Here is a 19,361-nt window from a genome sequence, read left to right on the forward strand (position 1 = left end):
AAACTCCACAGCCTACTACAAAGACCAACCTTGTATTTCTCATTGTGTTGGTGACCCTTCACATGTTGCTCCCCAGAAATTGGATCCCCCAAAAATTCCTCACAGAGCTGGCAATAAAATCCACTGATGGGAACCAGAAATTCAGAGCCTGGAAGAAGTAGAAAAAAGTCAAGGAAATAAGTCGATTCCACCCAGAATGACAGCAACCAATGGAAATCCCACCACCCCTTTGCAGTAAAATAGTTACAGTATAGAGGGCCTTACTCACTGTGAAGTCAGAAGCAGTATTTAGATGAATCCCAATAGCACAGTCTTTCCAACCTAAGGCTTGAACTACAGTCCTCTAATTCTTCTACCTCTTGGGAACATTAACTGGTTAATTTAGGAGTTTCCTGTGCCAGATTAATTCCTGTTGCTGAGTCTCCTCAAACCCTAACTAGCACTAAGCATCTCAGGAGATATAAAAACTATACTCCCAAATAGTCCATTACCATTTTATGAGGATCTCTCATGTTGGTATTAATTACTGAGGAATCTCTCTTCTGTAGATCTCAAGGATACAGCAGCAGCACCAGCTACTTGTGAAGGTAAGAAATTGAAAAGTTTATGGGCCAGGTGCGGTGGCTCACGCCTGTAATCCCAGCACTTTGGGAGGCAGAAGTGGGCGGATCACGAGGTCAGGAGATCGAGACCATCCTGGCTAACACAGTGAAACCCCGTCTCTACTAAAAATACAAAAAATACAAGACATGGTGGCAGGTGCCTGTAGTCCCAGCTACTCGGGAGGCTGAGGCAGGAGAATGGGGTGAATCTGGGAGGCGGGGCTTGCAGTGAGCAGAGACTACACCACTGCACTCCAGCCTGGGCAACAGAGCGAGACTCCATCTCAGAAAAAAAAAAAAAAAAAGAAAGAAATTGAAAAGTTTAAAGACAAAGGAAGGTTCTGCTTCTCCATTTACCGCTTAATAACAATGACTCAAAATATTGTATAGTTCTTAGTTGAAAAGGCAGTTAAATTACTGCATCTCCTATCCTTTTTAACCTGGATTCCAAATAAGTAAGATTTTGGGTCCATAAGCCAATGACAAAGACAGTTCTATTTTAAGTGACATGTCTATGTTTAACATCTGTTAGTAGTAGATTTTTGGTCATGTGGGTAGAGATCATGGTCTTATAGATCTCTTTATAGTTTCAGGACCTAGTACACTGTTTTGTACACAGAAGGCATTCTTATGGCTTTGTTAAAAGGAATGGCTGTCTCATGCTATGCTGCTTCCTAGCACGTTAGCTCAGGACACCTCTTCCTCAACTGAATGTAAGGAAACCACAAAGGAGGCAAAGAGGAAACATACCTTTTGCAGGAACAGTTATCTTGTCAGTGCGCTTTATGGCATCTTGTTTGGCCTCACTCTGGGTCTTTGAAGCCCAAGGTCTGTTGTAGGGATCCAGTGTCTATTTGTAAGAGGCAGAGGTGCTCACACAACAGCACTAAAAGCTCAATGACCCACTTTTCTCTTTTTTTCCCCCATAATAAGATCAGGGGACCAGAAGCCCCCAGCTACCCACCCCCACCCCCTCTGCCAACTGTTTAAATGGAAATCACCTGTGGAAAAGGTAAACACATGTTAGACCAAGTACCAGAGAAAGGTAAAATGAAACAAAAAAATCAGGTACTCAAGGAATCAAAAGAGGCAGAAACCTCACTTACACTTGTCATGGTGTTTAGTTACAGCCAAGTCCCCTGGACTGAGCCCTGGGGATGGTGTCTCCTTTGTTGGTGTCTCTTGGCTCTTCAGACTGGGGCTCCTGCCCATATGAGAATGTTTCCTTTTCCAGCTTCGCAATGCAGATAGGGGTACAGAAGTTTGAAGAGAGTGACGGTGGGAGTGAAAATAACAGAGAGTAGGATACCTACCTGTGTGTGCTTCTTATTGTGCATATGAGTGAAGAAGTCAAACATGGTCCCACAGATGGTGTTGCAGTCTTTGCACCAGTGATTGCCCGCATCATAATACTCATAAGCAGCAGTGGGCTGATCCAACTGCTTAGTGGCTGACTGGGGGCTTTCCGCAGGCTTGGGGCTCTTAGTACGAAACTTCTCATTGTTTACTTTTGATTCCTAGAGGGCAAAAACTGTACTTACAAGGAATTCAAGGCAATCTAGACTTGTCTTCTCTTTGAAATAGTAAGTGGCCATAATAATAGAAATAGGGCCATATGACCCTATTTCCAATGTTTAAAGCTGCACAAGTTGGGGGGAACCCTAACAGAAGCATGTCTCTAAGACACAGAACTATTTGACTTCATAGTGCTATTACAGCATAAAAAGTAAGTCATAACGGCAATATATTTACTTACATATCCTAAAATATCTCTAGAAGAACAGCCAAGGTTGTGGAAACATTGGCTGCCTCTGGGGAAGGGAAGTGGAGAACAAGGACGGGTAGTAGTCTCTTTACTGTATACCCTTTAGTAAATGTTGAATGTGTTACCTATGCAACTAAACAGTTAAATTTGAAAATCATGACGACTAGGGAGGGAAGAAAAACCAAAATGGAAAAGGTAATTGACGGGCTAAGTAAAGCAAATGCAGAAAATAGGTGATAGTGAACTCATCACATGCATCCTGGTATGAAAAACTAGAGAGAAGGGTTGGTGTACATAGATAAAGCAGACTATACAACTATACATAGATAAGTAAGGTCATCTATGTAGAATGATTTAAAGAAATCTGGGAAAAACATTCCTAACTGCCTAAAATATCACTTTTAGAATTTAACACCTTTAGAGGCCAGGTGCAGTGGCTCACACCTGAAAGCACATCACTTTGGGAGGTCGAGGTGGGTGGATCACTTGAGGCCAGAAGTTCAAGACAGGCCTGGCCAACATGGTGAAACCCCATCTCTATTAAAAATAGAAAAATTACCCGGGCATAGTGGTGTGCACCTGTAGTCCCAGCTACTCGGGAGGTTGAGGCACGAGAATCACTTGAACCCGGGAGGCGGAGGTTGCAGTAAGGTAAGATTGTGCCACTGCATTCTAGCCTCAGCAACAAGTAAGACCCTGTCTCCAAAAAAAAAAAAAAATTTTAACACCTTTGAGTAACATGTATCTTTTTTTTTAAATATATCAACTCCTTAATATTAAAATGATCAACAGTAAATATTTAATATAAATTAATTTATTACCAAGTTGGAACAAGGCACTCAGGAAATGAGAATTTTGGTTAATGTTCAGGAGTAAAGCACAGGAAAAAAAGATAATTTTTGCAACTCAGAGGCTAGCTATGAATGGGGTTCTATAGTACACAAGATGAAGGAGCTGGGTACCTAGAATATTGGCTCGTTCAGGGAAAAAGGTAGGACAAGAGGAAAGGGAAACAACTGGGGCTTCAAAGATACTCTTTCCCCACCTGAATCCTATTCAAGAATCACTAAAGAGATCACACCAGACAGGCAGGGGATGGGAGAGTTCATACACTACTGGTGGGAGCATTAACTGGCACCATCTTCTAGAAGATAATCTAGGAATACATTACATACCTCAAAATACTGTATACCCTTTAACCCAGCAATTCACTCCTTGATATTTATCCTATGGAAAGTATCATGTCAAACAACAGGTGATTTGATTGGTTAAATAAATTTTGCTTAACCATGCAACAAAAACAACAAAAAATAAGGTTGTTAAAAATGGTATTAGAGAAGTGTATTTACTGACACGGAAAGATGTTCATGATATACTGAGAAAACTAATAAAATACACTTGAATAATCAAGAAAGATACGTAAATAGGCATAGAGCGTTGAATATCACTTTATCCAAAGTACTTTCTCTAACCACTCTATACTCCTTATCCTGCTTTCTTTTTTAAGGCACTTATCATTACCTAACATGGACTTATTTATTGTCTGTCTTCTACTATTTAATGAGAATATGAACCTTGTCTATACTGTTCAGTGTGTTATTTCCCATATCTAGACCAGTTCCTGACACTTTATTGGTGACCAATACATATTTGTTAAGTGAATGAATGGACAGAATTAATACCTTGGTGTATGTATTTGGAATAACATATACCAAGGTATTAATAATATCATACACCAAGGTATTACTAACAGTGGTCTTGGCTGGGCCCAGTGGCTCATGCCTGTAATGCCAGCACTTTGGGAGGCTGAGATGGGCAGATCACTTGAGCTTAGGAGTTCGGGACCAGCCTTGGAAACATGGCAAAACCTCAACTCTACAAAAATACAAAAATTAGCCAAGTGTGGTGGTGGTGAGCACCTGTAGTCCCAGCTACTGGGGAGCCTGAGGTGGGAAGAATGCTTGGACCCGAGAGTTGGAGGCTGCAGTGAGCCATGGTCGTGTCACTGCACTCAACCTGAGTAACAGAGTGAGACCCTGTGTCAAAAAAAAAAAAAGTAATAATAATAGTTGTTTCTAGGTAGATGAAATTACAAGTTTGTGTGTGCTTTTCTGAAATGAACAGAAAGGGAAAGAAAACCTCAAACCAACTATACGTTTTAAAGAGAGGTAAAGAAATATGAAGGACAGGTAGGAAAGGTTGTGGACATAATATTCCTTACTGCTGAGATGAAAATTGAATTGTAACATATCCCTGTTAGTTTCAGAGACCATGAAGACTCACCCAAATCAAGATGATAGATTATCATGGGGTTGGTATATGAATAGAAATCCAATGTATAAGTTAATTACAAAGGACCAGAGCTTTTAAATTCTTCTCCCATTAAAGGCCCTACCTAGACTCAAGACCCAGGTATAAAAGACTAGTCCTACCTGGTTGAGAAAGAAAACTCTCCTAGGAAGACATGGAAAAAAATAGAGCTTGGGTGATAATACAGAATATATTCTCTTTCCTACCTCTCAACATTAACTGAGGATGTACTACGTGCTAGACATATTGTATGTCATGGGAAACACAAAGATAAAGATTCCTCTTTTATCCTCTCAGGTCAGGTGGGGTAGCTTACACCTGTAATATGAGCACTTTGGGAGGCTGAGACAGGAGGATCATCACTTGAGCCTAGGAGTTCAAGACCAGCTGGGGACGGGCACGGTGGCTCATGCCTGTAATCCCAGCACCTTGGGAGGCTGGGGCGGGTGGATTATCTGAGGTCAGGAGTTCGAGACCAGCCTGGCCAGGATAGTGAAACCCCATCTCTACTAAAAATACAAAAATTAGTTGGGTGTGGTGGTACACACCTGTAATGCCAGCTACTCGGGAGGCTGAGGCAGGAGAATTGCCCGGGAGACAGAGGATGCAGTGAGCCAAGATCACGCCACTGTACTCCAGCCTGGCCAACAGAACAAGACTCTGTCTTAAAAAAAAAAAAAAAAAAAATGGCTGGGCAGGGTGGCTCACGGCTGTAATCCTAGCACTTTGGGAGGCCAGATCACAAGATCAGGAGTTTAAGACTAGCATGGTCAATATTGTAAAACCCGGGCTCTATTAAAAACACAAAAATTAGCCAGGGATGGTGGCACATGCCTGTAATCTCAGCTACTTGGGAGGCGGAGGCAGGAGAATCACTTGAACCTGGGAGGCGGAGGCAGGAGAATCACTTGAACCTGGGAGGCGGAGGTTGCAGGCTCAACCAAGGTTGAGCCAAGATTGTACCACTGCACTCCAGTCTGGGTGACAGAGCAAGACTCCGTCTCAAAAAGAAGACCAGCCTGGGCAATATAGCAAGACCCCATCTTTAACAACAAAAAAAGAAGCTCTCGTTTAGTGGAGACAGACGTAAGAGTCTTTAAATAAGACAACGAAATAAATTTTACAAAGAAACAAATTACAGAGTGCTAAAGAAGGCTGACTAGATCTGGGTGGAATTCTGGAAATTCTTCAAGGAGGAGGTGGTATCCAAATTGGGCTTTAATGGGTGAGTGGGGGTGGGAGAAAGATTATTCCAGGCTAATAGGATTATTAATGCAAAACCAGAGAGGTGTAATACCAGATATTGCACACCTGGAAAATTGCACTTTGAGGTGACGCAGTGTAAGATGTAATATAATGTTTCCTGAGCAGTATTCATTACTATATGCCGGGCCCTGGGCTATGTATTGGGAACCATATTGAACAATGGCACATATAAAGTCCCTGGAACTTTTGAACCTTAAAAGCAAATTTGCGGAACACATATAATTATATAATCAGATCTGTCATAAATGCTAAGAAGGAAAATTACAAGATATTATGGGAGTGTATATCAGGCAAATTTAACAGTCTAGGGAATCAGAGAAGGAAGTCAGGGAACTAATTTAAGATCCAATCTAAAGGATGAATTGGAGTTAGAAGAGCAGATAAGGAAAGAGTTCAATTTGCATGGTAAAGAAAGGGAACAGAAAATGTGAGGTCATGAGAGGAGATGATACATTTGAGGAATGAAAAGGTTAGTAATGCAACTACAGTCAGCAAGAGGGAAAGAGGCATGAAATGAGGTTGAGGAAGTAGGCAAGGGATTGAGTATCATGATCACTGGCTATATGTGCAAAAAGAGTTAACACAGCAACATAAGCAAAAACTGATGTGGCTTGGACTTGAATGTCAATGGAGATGGTAAGCTGGATGGAATCGAGATTTACTTTGGAGAGGGACCTGACAGAATTTGTAACTGCCTATGGAGCAGTTAGGGAGAGAAGAGCACTAAGAGTGACTTTTAAGTTGTTGTCATGAAAACTGTTGGACAGTGTGCCATGCATTGAGAATGGATAACAATGGAGGAAGAAAAAGTTGGAAGGAGGCTGAGCACAACCATTAATTTAGTTTAGGACATGCTCAATTTCAAATGCCTATGAGACAATGAAGTGGAAATGGTGAGTTAGGTTGTTAGACACTCAGAAGACTCATTTGACTAGAACATAAAACTTGCATTTCTCACATGGCATTTTAGCATAGGACTGGATGAAATGGCCTAGAAAGAAAGAGCAAATTCTGGAGAACTGGGCAAGGACTAAGCCCTGAGAAACTCAAAAATTTAAAGATTATGTATGAGCAACAGCAAAGGATACTAAGCAGGAGCATCCAATGTACTAGGAGGGAAAGAAGTGTGACAGAAGCCAAGGGAAAAGAGTTTTTGTAGGAGAAAGTGATTCTCGGCCTCAAATGCTGCTCATTTGAGAAGTAAAATGTATCTACTGACTTTGGCAACATAGTAGTGACCTAGACATGAACATAGTTGCTAAATATTAACCCCGCAAAGGGGTATATACAAGTTGTGAGAAGATCAGAAGCCAGACAGGAGTGGGTTAAGGAGTAAATGCTGGAACAAGAATACAGAAGGTCCTGAACACTGAGGATTTGGGATTCTTTGTGGGCAACAAGGAACTGCTGAAATTCTGAAGAGGAGTACCATGCTCTGATCTATACTGTAAGAAAATAATTAACAAGAGTAAGAACAGTTTGAAAACCTAAGTTAAGAATATGGTTAGAAAACTTCCATAGGAGTCTAAGGGGAAAAAAAAAAGATGACAGAAATGGAAAAGTTGAGTTGTTACCTTGTTGGAGGAGGAGTTTGAGAACGATGACACTTTTTCTGGGCTCTTGGATTTTTCTGCTTTCCCAGGCTTCTCTGTAGGCTCCTTACTATCACTTAAAGACTTCTGGGATTTATCAAAGATGTTAATTCCCAAGATCTGAGCTACTTTGTCCAGTTCAGATTGCTTCTTTTCTGCCTCTTCTGCCTCTTGCCGTAGCTCTGCAATGTCCTTCATAATGTTATCCTGAAGCCGACTCACCTCCACCAGGAGCGGATCTTTGTGGCCATCCTTCTCCCTTCGTTTCTTGCGCAGCATTTCTCCTGAGTAGTCAAATGTCAACAAAAAGAAGCACAGGGAAAATAAGATGAGTCGTTTCTCATTTACAAGTAGTAATTTGTCAGGGCTTTATGGTTACAAAATCTTTGCCCACAAAAGTTTCTAAGGGCGGCCAGGCACAGTGACTCACGCCTGTAATCCTAGCACTTTGGGAGGCTGAGGAGGGTAATTGCTTGAGTTCAGGTGCTTGAGATCAGCCTCACTAACGTGGTGGAACCCCGTCTACACTGAAAATACAAAAACTTAGCCAAGTGTGGTGGTGGGCACCTGTAATTCTAGTTACTCAAGAGGCTGAGGCAGGAGAATTGCTTAAACTCAGGAGGCGGAGGTTGCAGTGAGCCAAGATCACACCATTGCACTCCAGCCTGGGTGATAGTGACAGACTCCATCTCAAAAAACAATTTTTTTTTTTCTAAGAGCAAGTAAGACTCTCCTTCCACATGGGTTGGTGTAAGTGAAGCTTCTATGAAGGCAAAGGATGGGTTATGACATTATCTTTTGTATAAAGGTTATAAGGTAAGGATCTATGGACAGGCTTCAGGGGCTCCAAGAACTCCCATAACAGTATATATAATTTTGTGTGTGTCTCTCAAAAACATTAATAAGTGTTGTAACTATGAATCTAGCAGTTGTCCTCTCTTCAGAGCGCTGAAGATTTAGAGGGTAATATATTTGACTTTATCTGATCTAAGGACACTTTAACAATTTCTTCAATGAGTTTTAGGTTTTGCCTCTGGTTAACCTTTTTTTTTTTTTTTGGTAGAGATGGGGTTTTGCCATGTCATCCAGGTTGGTCTTAAACTCCTGAGCTCAAAGTGATCTGCCCGCTTCAGCCTCTCAAAGTGCTGGAATTACAGGTGTGAGCCACCACACCCTGCTGGCTTATTTAATGTTATCTCCTATTCTAAACTGCAGATCCTCTGGTGTTAATCCTCACAGGATAAATAACTCAATTTCTTATCCCTAAACAGTCCAAACCCAGACAGAAGCAATTACATCTTCTCCTACTCTCTGTTCTTTCATACTATCAGTATTTAGAAGTCTTGTTATGTTCTTTTCCTCACTGTGTATGTGAATTCCTAAAAGCATTAAAAAATGGAATAAAAAGGAAGGCATCAGGGAACATTTTTGTGTGTGTGTGCCAAATTTAAGGAAAGACCAGGCACTGTTGCTCATGCCTGTAATCCCAGTGCTTTGGGAGGTTGACATAGGAGGATCACTTGACTCCAAAAATTCGAGGTTACAGTGAGCTATGACAGCACCGTATCACTGTACTCCAGCCTGGGCAACAGAATGAGACCTTGTCTCTTAAAAAAAATAAAATTAAATTTAAAAAAGCTGGGCGTGGTGGCTCACACCTATAATCCTAGCACTTTGGGAGGCCGAGGAGGGCGGATCACCTGAGGTCAGAAGTTCAAGACCAACCTGGCCAACAGGGTGAAACCCCGTCTCTACTAAAAATACAAAAATTAGCCGGGCATGGTGGCACGTGCCTGTAATCCCAGCTACTCGGGAGGTTGAGGCAAGAGAATTACTTGAACCCGGAAGGCGGACGTTGCAGTGAGCTGAGATTGCGCCACTGCACTCTAGTCTGGGCAACAGAGCAAGGCTCCATCTCAAAAAAAAAAAAAAGAACTCAAAAATGATGAAGACATATTGAAAGGACACAGGAACTAACTCACAAGGGGTCTCATTGGCCAGATTTGGAACAATGTGTGCATGAAAATAAATAATGATAATAAAACATTGTAACGTATCAAACGAAGAATCCATGAATTCATACTCATATAAATGGATAAACAAATGGCAGTGAGGGTTAGGAAGTTCCCTCTTATAGTAGAAAGCCAACTAATAAAGGTAGAAGGAATGAGGAAACTTGAAAAATCACTATTTGATACCATCACAGGCCAGGCACAGTGGCTCATGCCTGTAATCCTAGCACTTTGGGAGGCCGCAGAGCTCAGGAGTTTGAGACCAGCCTTAGAAACATGGCAAAACCTTGTCTCTAGCCAAAAAAAAAAAAAAAAAAAATTAGCCAGGCATGGTAGCTCATGCCTATGGTCTCAGTTACTCAGCAGGATCACCTGAGCCAGCTGCAGTGAGCCAAGATTATGCCACTGCCACTGTACTTCAGCCTGGGTGACACAGCGAGACCCTGTTTCAAAAATTTTTTTTAGTTTCAAAAAATTTTTTTAAATAACTATTATCATAATATCTGGCTCAGGCAAGACTCATCAGTGGATGCTAAAATCAGTGGGTGAAAGTTTGAGGAGTAACTGAATATTTACAAGGTCTCAAAGTATCTCTTCTATAAGATACATATTAATTTAAAAAGATAAAACAGTAAGTTTATAGTGGAGAAATCTGGCAGACACCACTTTAACCAAATAATTAAAGTTAACATTACCAGTAATGAGATAAATCAACACCTGATACAAACTGAGCATCAATTCTGTGATAGTCTTGCCAAAAATGAATAACCTGAATTTAATCATAAGGAAATAGACAAATAAAAAATTAAGGGATATTCTACAAAATATGTGACCTCTTATTTTCCAGAATGTTAATGTTATGGAATACAAAGACTCAGATTAAAGAAGAGTATAAGAACATGAAAACTGAATGTGATAAATAATCTTGCACTTTCTTTTGCTATAAAGGGCATTAATGGGACAATGTGAAATATGAGTAATATTGGTGGACTGGATAATAGTATTGTATCACTGCTAATATCCTAATTTTGATAAGTGTATTAAGGATATGTACCTTCTTTGTTGTTAGGAAATACTTAAGTATTTAGGAGTAAAGGAACATCACATCTACAAGTTACTTTAAAAAGCTCAGAAAAGGCCAGTGCAGTGACTCACGCCTATAATCTCAGCATTCTCGGAGGCTGAGGCAGGAGGATTGCTTGAGGCCAGGAGTTTGAGACCAGCCTGGACGAAACAGTGAAACTCCATCTCTACTAAAACTACAAAAATTAGCCAGCTGTGGTGGCACATACTTGTAATCCCAGCTACTTGGGAGGCTGAGGATTGAGAATCACTTGAATCCAGGAGGCAGAGGTTGCAGTGAGCCAAGATTGCGCCACTGCACTCCAGCCTGGGCGAAAGAGTGAGACTCTTTCTCAAAAAAAAAAAAAAAAATTCAGGAAAAATTACACACACACATACACACACACACACACACATTGAGAGAGAGAAAAAAAGATACAGCAAGTGTATTAAAATGTTAATAATCTGGCAGGGTGTGGTGGCTCATGCCTGTAATCCTAGCACTTTGGGAGGCTGAGGCAGGTGGATCACCTGAAGTGAGGAGTTTGAGACCAGCCTGGCCAACATGGCAAAACCCCATCTTTACTAAAAATACGAAAAAAATTAGCTAGGCATGGTGGTAGGTGCCTGTAATTCCAGCTACTTGGGAGGCTGAGGCAGGAGAATCACTTGAACTTGGGGGACAGAGGTTGCAGTGGGCCGAAATCACGCCACTTCACTCCAGCCTCCGCAAGAGAGCAAAACTTCGTCTCAAATCTTCATCATCATCACCATCACCATCATCATCATCTGGGAGAAGAGTACCTGAGAATTCTTCGCACTATTATTGCAACTTTTTTGTAAGTTTAATTATGTAAAAAAAAAATTTTTTTAAATGAAGTTTCACGTTACTGAACCTGTGTGAGAGTAGCAAATTTGGTTCTCCTACATAAGTTATTACAAAAAGGCAATCACGCAAAGCAGCTGATACCTTGTTGTTTATGAAGCCGCTCTAACTCGGTCCTAAGATAGTACATCTTCTTCTGGCGGGCTTCCCGGTCATTCTTTAGTTTTTCCCTCTCTTCAATAACCTGCAAAATACAAAATGGTAAAAGAGTCCATCTCCTCCAACACTCTTTTCTATTTCTCTCTTCCAGAAGCCTTCATGCTAGACATTATCTGAATGTAAGGATCCAAATGCCTGCACACAGGCTCTGACCTTACAGTCAAAGTGATATTTCGTTCTAAGTTCCAGAATAGAACTGTCCATCTTTTCAAAAACTATACTGTCCAGAAAGGTTGTTTTTTTGTTTTTTGCAGGAAGCATCTAGGGCACTGATAGCAACTATTAGATAGTGGTTCTAAGTTCCAAAGGGAACCATATGTATGTTATATATAGAACCATAAAGGAACTATATATGTTATGGGTAAGGGACATATTTCATATTATTTATTTATTTTCACTGCTCCTTGGAAAGCAGGGATAACCCATAGGCAGTGTGCCCAGAGTAGCATGTTGTTTAAACCTCACAATATTTTCTCTATTTTGTAGTTAGAAAACTGACGTTGTACAAGATTAAGCAGAATACTCAAAGTCACACATTAAGTGTAGATTTACAATCCAGGTATATCTGCCCTAAAGCTCATGATCTTTCAACTATACTACTACCTAATGGAAAAAAGCAAATATGGCTTGTCTATACTATACCAGCATATAATAGGCTGATATGTGTCTATAATAGACCTATGTATTATCAACACCCTGACTTAAGGACTAGATTTATAAAAGGAAAGAGAAAGTGTATGACCTTCAAACACTGTCTCTGAAGTTTTAAGTTTTGTCTATATTGAACCTATTTCCCTTTCTCAAAAGACTTTAGTAAAACTAAAGACTGAAGTTAAGTTTCTATTGAACTTAAATACTCTGAAGTGTCTTTTGTCTTCCCAATAATTGGCTAAAACTTTTTAACTGCAAAAAACTGAGACTGGCCCTCTATTTTTTTTTCTTCAGGTCTTAACTTTTTTTTTTTTTGAGACGGAGTCTTGCTCTGTTGCCCAGGCTGGTGTGCAGTGGCATGATCTCGGCTCACTGCAACCTCCGCCTCCTGGGTTCAAGCAATTCTCCTGCCACAGCCTCCTGAGTAGCTGGGACTCCAGGTGCGTGCCACCACACCCGGCAAATTTTTTGTATTTTTAGTAGAGACGGGGTTTCACCGTGTTAGCCAGGATGGTCTCGATCTCTTGATCTCGTGATCTGCCCGCCTCGGCCTCCCAAAGTGCTGGGATTACAGGCATGAGCCACCACGCACGACCAGGTCTTAACTTTTATGAGCAAACCAAATTATACACCTTACATTTTTATGTTTCTAACAAGTTACATTTTTATGTTTCTAACACATACAATTAATAGTATGTGTTAACTCTTCCACTCAAAATTCTTCTATTATGTATTCCTTATCTTGATGTAGTTTTCACCTACTGCTCTAAATTATCAGAATTATTAGAATTATATCTTTACCCCAGTCACTGCTTTCTTCCCACAGCCTGGGAACCCAATGAACCTGGATAATATAAAAAATGATTTTAGAGGCCAGGCACAGTGGCTCATGCCTGTGATCCCAGCACTCTGGGTGAGGCTGGCAGGGGAGGATCACTTGAGCCCAGGAGTTCAAGATCACCCTGGGCAACACTGAGAAGACCCCATCTCTATATAAAATATATGTATACATACACATACACACACACACATACACACACTTTTTTAAATAAATAACATGTCAAAAATGTTACTGTTACTCCTGGGCTCTAAGATAAACCAGATCAGGCAAAGTTTATTTGTTGGTTTGCTTCAATTATCAAGCAACAACTAATTATTAGCTTTAATTCACATAATCACTACAGGGTAAGAATACAGAATTCACAGGGATCAAACAGGCTTACTGATTCTCCTTCACCAAACCCAATTTTGGTTCCCCACTCCACTATGAAATCATATTGAAGACTTCAAGGCTCCCAGTTCCTATCTACAGTGTTTGAAGACCATTAATTTGGATAGAACTAAACTTAAAAAAGAGAAGTCTGGGCCGGACACGGTAGCTCAAGCCTGTAATTCCAGCACTTTGGGAGGCTGAGGCGGGCGGATCATAAGGTCAGGAGATCAAGACCATCCTGGCTAACAGGGTGAAACCCCGTCTCTACTAAAAATACAAAAAATTAGCTGGGCGTGGTGGCGGGCACCTGTATTCCCAGCTACTCGGGAGGCTGAGGCAGGAGAATGGCGTGAACCCGGGAGGCAGAGGTTGCAGTGAGATGAGATCACGCCACTGCACTCCAGCCTGGGAGACAGAGTGAGACTCCATCTTAAAAAAAAAAAAAAAAAAGCGTGTGAAAAACTGAGGAACAATATACATTTCTCAGGGTGATGACGGCAGCCTCCAAAGGACTTCAAGTGAAAGAGCCTTACAAATTTTCAACCCCCTCTAAAAAACATATACAAACGTATGGTAAAGTAGAAAACTCAGGCACAGGATGCCCAAAGCTAATATTCACCTTCTGCTTCTGGGAAGCACGGTTCTTCTCATCAGAGATCTTCTCTGGATTATATCTTATGAGTGATGGAATGGACACCTGAACAGGCACTTGGGCCGCAGGAATTGAGCCTCGCACAGACTCTTTCTGCTTAGGCTTATCAGGAGTCACAGTGGGGATCACACGCAGATTGGGACGGCTACGAGTAGCTTGTTTGGTTATTGGCATTATCCTGTGTGGTTCAGGTACAGGGTGGTTTGACGGTTGAGAGGTGGGATACATGGGCCATCTTGAGGCTGCATATGCCATGTAATGCCTATAGGCATCAAAGGAGGCAGGGGGAATGGCAGGTCCCTGGTAATTTGGAGGTATCCGAGCTGCAGCAAACTGAGAGGCCCTTGGCATGTGAAACTGAGATAAAGCAGCAGTGTGTGGAAGTCTAATTGGGGCAGATGGGGCTGATGGCAACATGCACCTGACTGCAACAGATGACTGAAACCCACTACCAACCACCTCTGGTCCTGAAATATGACCCACTGGATGGTCAGACTTTAGGAATGGAGGGCTATTTTTTGTAAGGAGGTAAGGATCCACAGGAGAAGGTGGGTGGGGATGGGACACCTCTGGAGAGTGGGTATTGCTATGATGTGCCTCCCTGCTCTCTAGTCTGTGGGGATCTGAGGAACGTCGATCAGCTGAGAAGCAGTGGTCAACTGAGGAACAGCGATCAGCTGAGAAGCGGTGGTCAACTGAGGAACAGCGGTCAGCTGAAAAGTATCGGTCAACTGAGGAACGGCGGTCAGCTGAGGAGCGTAATGACGGCTTCTTGCCATGAAGTCGTTCCTGGGTGCGTGCAGCCAATTGACTAATCTCCGCTACTCCAATATCCAGCCCTATTGTCTTGAGCAAGTCATGGATCTTCGCATATTCTGGATTGGTCTCTTCTAGTGATTCTAGCTTTACAGCTGGAGCTGAAGACGGCAGGGAGCTTGCCTTCTGCCTAGTAACTTCACTCTCAGAGCTCCCAAGGGGCTTTGGTAGAGATTCTGCCTTTAAATCCTCTTCTTCATCCCCATAGAGAAATTTCTCCTCATCTTCAATGTCAGGAAAGCTACGTCGCCTTTTTTCCTGTGTACTAGTAGAATCAGCCAACATGCTCAGAATTCGGGAAAAACCACTGCCATCCTGGCTAGCTCTCTCATGGGGCAGCAGGAAGTCTGTGTGTCGCTCAGGTCCCTCGGCCTTCAAATCTAAATTATCCTTGTGGCATAGAAAACTTCCAAATTTTTCTCTGAGAGGACTGTTGTCTTTGGGAATCCCAGGAAGAGGACCCCATTGGTAGAGGTTGCCCTGAGGTTCCTTCAAGGCAGTCTCTACCATAGTCCCCTTGTTTTCAATCTCTGAGGCAAAAGCAGCAATAGCACCACTTAGTGGAAGGGATGGGTGCCCAGAGTAGAGAGGGTGATCCTGGCTGGAGCTGGTACTGCTGGAAAAACTCTCAAGCTGCAAAGACAAACACAACTGATTTAATCTTATGCAGAATCTCAGAAGATTAGTAACAGATAAATTACTTAAATACTTTGGTCTTTTTGAATTAACAGGTGAGAGATAAGTATGGATAAAAGGGAGGACAAATATCCTTAGCCAGATTCAAAATGTGAGTCATCTTATCTCCAGATGTTTCTGCTGTTAAGGAGAAACAAGGAAGTGAGGCAATCTGGATGGAATCCTCACCTTTATCTATGTGTTAAAAGGAAGTTGAATTCAAAAGGATTTTAGAGATCCCCTAGCTTGTTTTCTTTTCTATGGATCCCCAAAAGAAAAGAAAAAAAAAAAGAGCGCGCTGCTTTGGCTGAAGTGGGGAGAGGAAACTCTGGAACACTAACTCATCAGCATTCCCTTGCTTGCGAACCTCTTCAGAAGCCTTTATCTCCTAAGAGGACAGCTAAAAACTAGTGGTCTTTCCATTAGTGGTCTCACCATCCTTTCACAGGTGACAGAAAAATATCAAGGCTCAGAATGGTGAGGTGACTTGTCTAAACATCACAGTAAGTTGGTGGCAGAAGAGGGTCCAGAATCAGAATCACCTGATTTCTAGTTCAGTGTCCTACAACTCATACATCTTGTCTTCTCTCTAAAGACAGATGAGAAAATTGAGGTCACCTCCTCCCTTTGCCCTTCAAGCTTCATTTCCAACAAACCCATATTCAAAGATTGCCAAAGGATAATCCAATTTAAGGAAAAAACTTATAGCAGATACTCTCCAAAGTATCTATTTATTAATATAAAGCCTAATATATAGCAATATAACCCTCTACTGATGCATTAAAAGGCCTACAGTTTCGTTTGGAGAGTGCTAGAAGGTGTAGCTCACAGTCCTAGAAGGCATAGCTCACAATGTTGGTCCAGCATATATTACAAAGACACCATTAGAAACATAGCCCACAGGAAAGTAAACAGGCATTAAGATATTAGACAGACTAGCAAGACGCCCTACAAGAAATGCAGCAGAGACCTGCATGGAAGGCTCCATTATGTCCACCTCAATCCGCTTCTTCAAAATGGACTTCTTGGGCATCACAGATACTTCTTCAGGCCGATGCAAAGAATATCCTGGCTCCGATGCTGTTAGGACACCTGACAATCCAGGGATGGAACAGCCAGTACCACCACCATCAACTCCAACCAGCTCCTGACTCAAGCTCCTACTTCGCTCCTCCTCTTCCTCTCGCTTTCGTCTGGCAAGATCCAGTTCTCGAAACTCAGGGTCGAGAAACCTAGGACTTGGGCTTCGTCTACGCTGTCGATAGTTGCGAGTTCCTGATGTAAAACTTGGGTGATCCCCTCCCATGCTGTTTATCTTCACTGTGTCATCATAACGGGGTCTTTTGGCCTCCCGGTTCCTTTCTTCAGATCGTATAGAGTAGCCTTTGAGTTTTTCTCGATTCCGTTCTGTTCCCCGCAAAAGCTCATCATGACAACTGATATGGGGACTATAATCAGATCGATGCAGGAAAGTTTCTTTTGTTCGGTAGTCCTCATCCAGTTGTCCCAAGAAGGGACTGAGAGGCCCTTCCTCCTGGGAAATATATCGCTCAAGACCCCGAGAGCACTGGGAGCTTCGAGTGAAGACAGAATCATCAGTCAGGTCATCCCTGAGGAAAAAGAGAAGCATCATTGAACAAATGGACTTTGTCAAGGGGGCTATAAAATGCTTAAGGCAAAAGCCTATTATCATGAAGTCCAAGAACATTTCCTCTCCCTTTCCCTGGGATGCAAGCAGCTTTGGCTTCTAACCAAGAGTTAACATTACCAATATATCTAGACAGAGTTCTTGGGTAATATCTTTGACTAGACTTGGGGCATGCAAAGTATCATGCAAGTTACACAACTCCACACAAGCTAAATTCTAGCTCTTTGCTACTGAAAGTGTAGTGCGGACCAAAGAGCATTAGCATTACCTGGGAACTATTTAGAAATACAGCTTCTCAAAGCTCCACCCCAAGCAGATCTGAACTAGAACATGCATTTTAACAAGATCTCAAGGTATGAAATTTTAAAGTTTGAGAAACACCAGTCCAGATCAATGGGATTTTTTTTATTTTGTTTTGTTTTGTTTTGAGACAGAGTCTTGCTCTGTCGCCCAGGCTGGAGTACAGTGGCACAATCTCGTCACTGCAGTTCCCTCCTGGGTTCACACCCACATTCTCCTGCCTCAGCCTCCTGAGTAGCTGGGACTAGCACGCACTCCACCACCACACCATGGTTAATTTTTTTTTTTTTTTTTTTTTAGTAGAGATGGGGTTTCACCATGTTAGCCAGGATGGTCTTGATCTCTGACTCCGTGGGATCGCCCTACTCTTGGCCTTCCAAAAGTTGGATTACAGGCGTGGAGTGCAACCACGCCCAGTCTGTTTTGTTCTGTTTTTTTTTTTTTTTTTTTTGAGACGGAGTTCGGGGCTTGTCACCCAGGCTGGAGTGCAGTGTCGGATCTCAGCTCACTGCAAGCTCACCCCGGTTCACGCCTATTCTTCCTGCCTCAGCTCCGGTAGCTGGGACTATAGGCTCGGCCACTGGCCTCGCTAGTTTTTGTATTTTTTAGTAGAGACGGGGTTTCACCGTGTTAGCTGTGATGGTCTCATCTCCTGACCTCGGATCCTACCTGCCTCGGCCTCCCAGTGCTGGGATTACAGGCGTGAGCCACCGCGCCCGGCCTGTTCTGTTTTTTTTTTTAAGACAGTGTCTCACTCTGTCGCCCAGGCTGGAGTGCAGTGGCGTGATCTTGGCTCCCTGCAACCTCCACCTCCCTGGTCCAAGCGATTCTTGTGCCTCAGCCTCCTAAGTAGCTGGGATTACAGGTGTGCACTACCACGCTGGCTGATTTTTTTGCATTTTTTTAAGTAGAGATGGGGTTTCACATGTTGGCCAGGCTGGTCTCGAACTCCTGACCTCAGATGATCTGCCCGCCTCAGCCTCCCAAAGTGCTGGGATTACAGGTGTAAGCCTCCGCACGTGGCTCAAATCAATGGTTTTAAAGCTGTGTTCCAGAGGTTGTAAAGAGTGCTCAGGAGCTACCAAAAGAAAGGAGGTACTAGAAAAGCAAAACCAGCAGGGCTCTGGACCTTCTACCCCAGTTAAATCATACTATATCCAACTTTAAGTCTGTATATTAAGGTTCTAACAATTCAATTGGAAAAAAAGTTTCACTATAGGGTAACTTTTTAAAAAAATGATTATTCTAATTAGCATGATTTTCTCATAAGTTTTAGAAGGTTCTCCAATGCTTTGCCTCGATGGTTCACATATTAAAAACCAAAAAACTCTCTCACAGCCTGTTTTGCCACCCTCTTTGCCTTCTCTGGATATCTACAAAAACTCTGCTATTCTCGGGCTTAGAAACGAGAAAGTGATGGTTTGGTTCACCTTATATTTTTATTTCATTAAATACAAATGTCTCAGACCTTTGTGGCATGAGGTAAAAATCTAGGATGGGACATCTATTCTTTCAGCTGAGAACTCTATACCACACCCAATAGTCCTAACCTTCTCGGGGGCTATGGCTATGACACAAAACGAAAGTTTCTGGTTTAAATCATAGACAGAAATAAAGATCCTCTAGCACTTTATGTATGAAATTTCTAAATAATCTGAATAAAAAATAAAAGTTCTTACATGTCACTCACATTCCAGAGTGAATTATCATCTAGAGGATGGTAACTATTAGTGTTTTCTGCAGTTTCTAGTA

General features: G+C 42.1%; 1 protein-coding gene across 5 annotated transcripts in view; it reads right to left on the bottom strand.

The window, feature by feature from the left end:
- Window positions 1-19,361, bottom strand: part of ZNF318 (zinc finger protein 318) — a 43,678-nt gene that overhangs the window by 13,602 nt on the left and 10,715 nt on the right. For all 5 annotated transcript variants that reach the window (XR_001901782.2, XR_001901783.3, XR_001901781.3 and 2 more), the window contains exons 3-9: window positions 16,632-17,271; window positions 14,138-15,619; window positions 11,580-11,679; window positions 7,518-7,819; window positions 1,916-2,119; window positions 1,353-1,452; window positions 30-148 (exon numbers count right to left, since the gene is read on the bottom strand). Coding sequence is in view for 2 of the 5 variants with exons in the window: in XM_017957875.2 (XP_017813364.1) it covers window positions 30-148; window positions 1,353-1,452; window positions 1,916-2,119; window positions 7,518-7,819; window positions 11,580-11,679; window positions 14,138-15,619; window positions 16,632-17,271 (2,947 nt within the window). In the remaining 3 variants the exon portion in view is untranslated. The remainder of the gene's footprint in view (window positions 1-29; window positions 149-1,352; window positions 1,453-1,915; window positions 2,120-7,517; window positions 7,820-11,579; window positions 11,680-14,137; window positions 15,620-16,631; window positions 17,272-19,361) is intronic.

This window comes from Papio anubis, chromosome 6 (assembly GCF_008728515.1).
Source record: "Papio anubis isolate 15944 chromosome 6, Panubis1.0, whole genome shotgun sequence".
In the NCBI taxonomy this organism is placed as follows: Eukaryota; Metazoa; Chordata; class Mammalia; order Primates; family Cercopithecidae; genus Papio; species Papio anubis.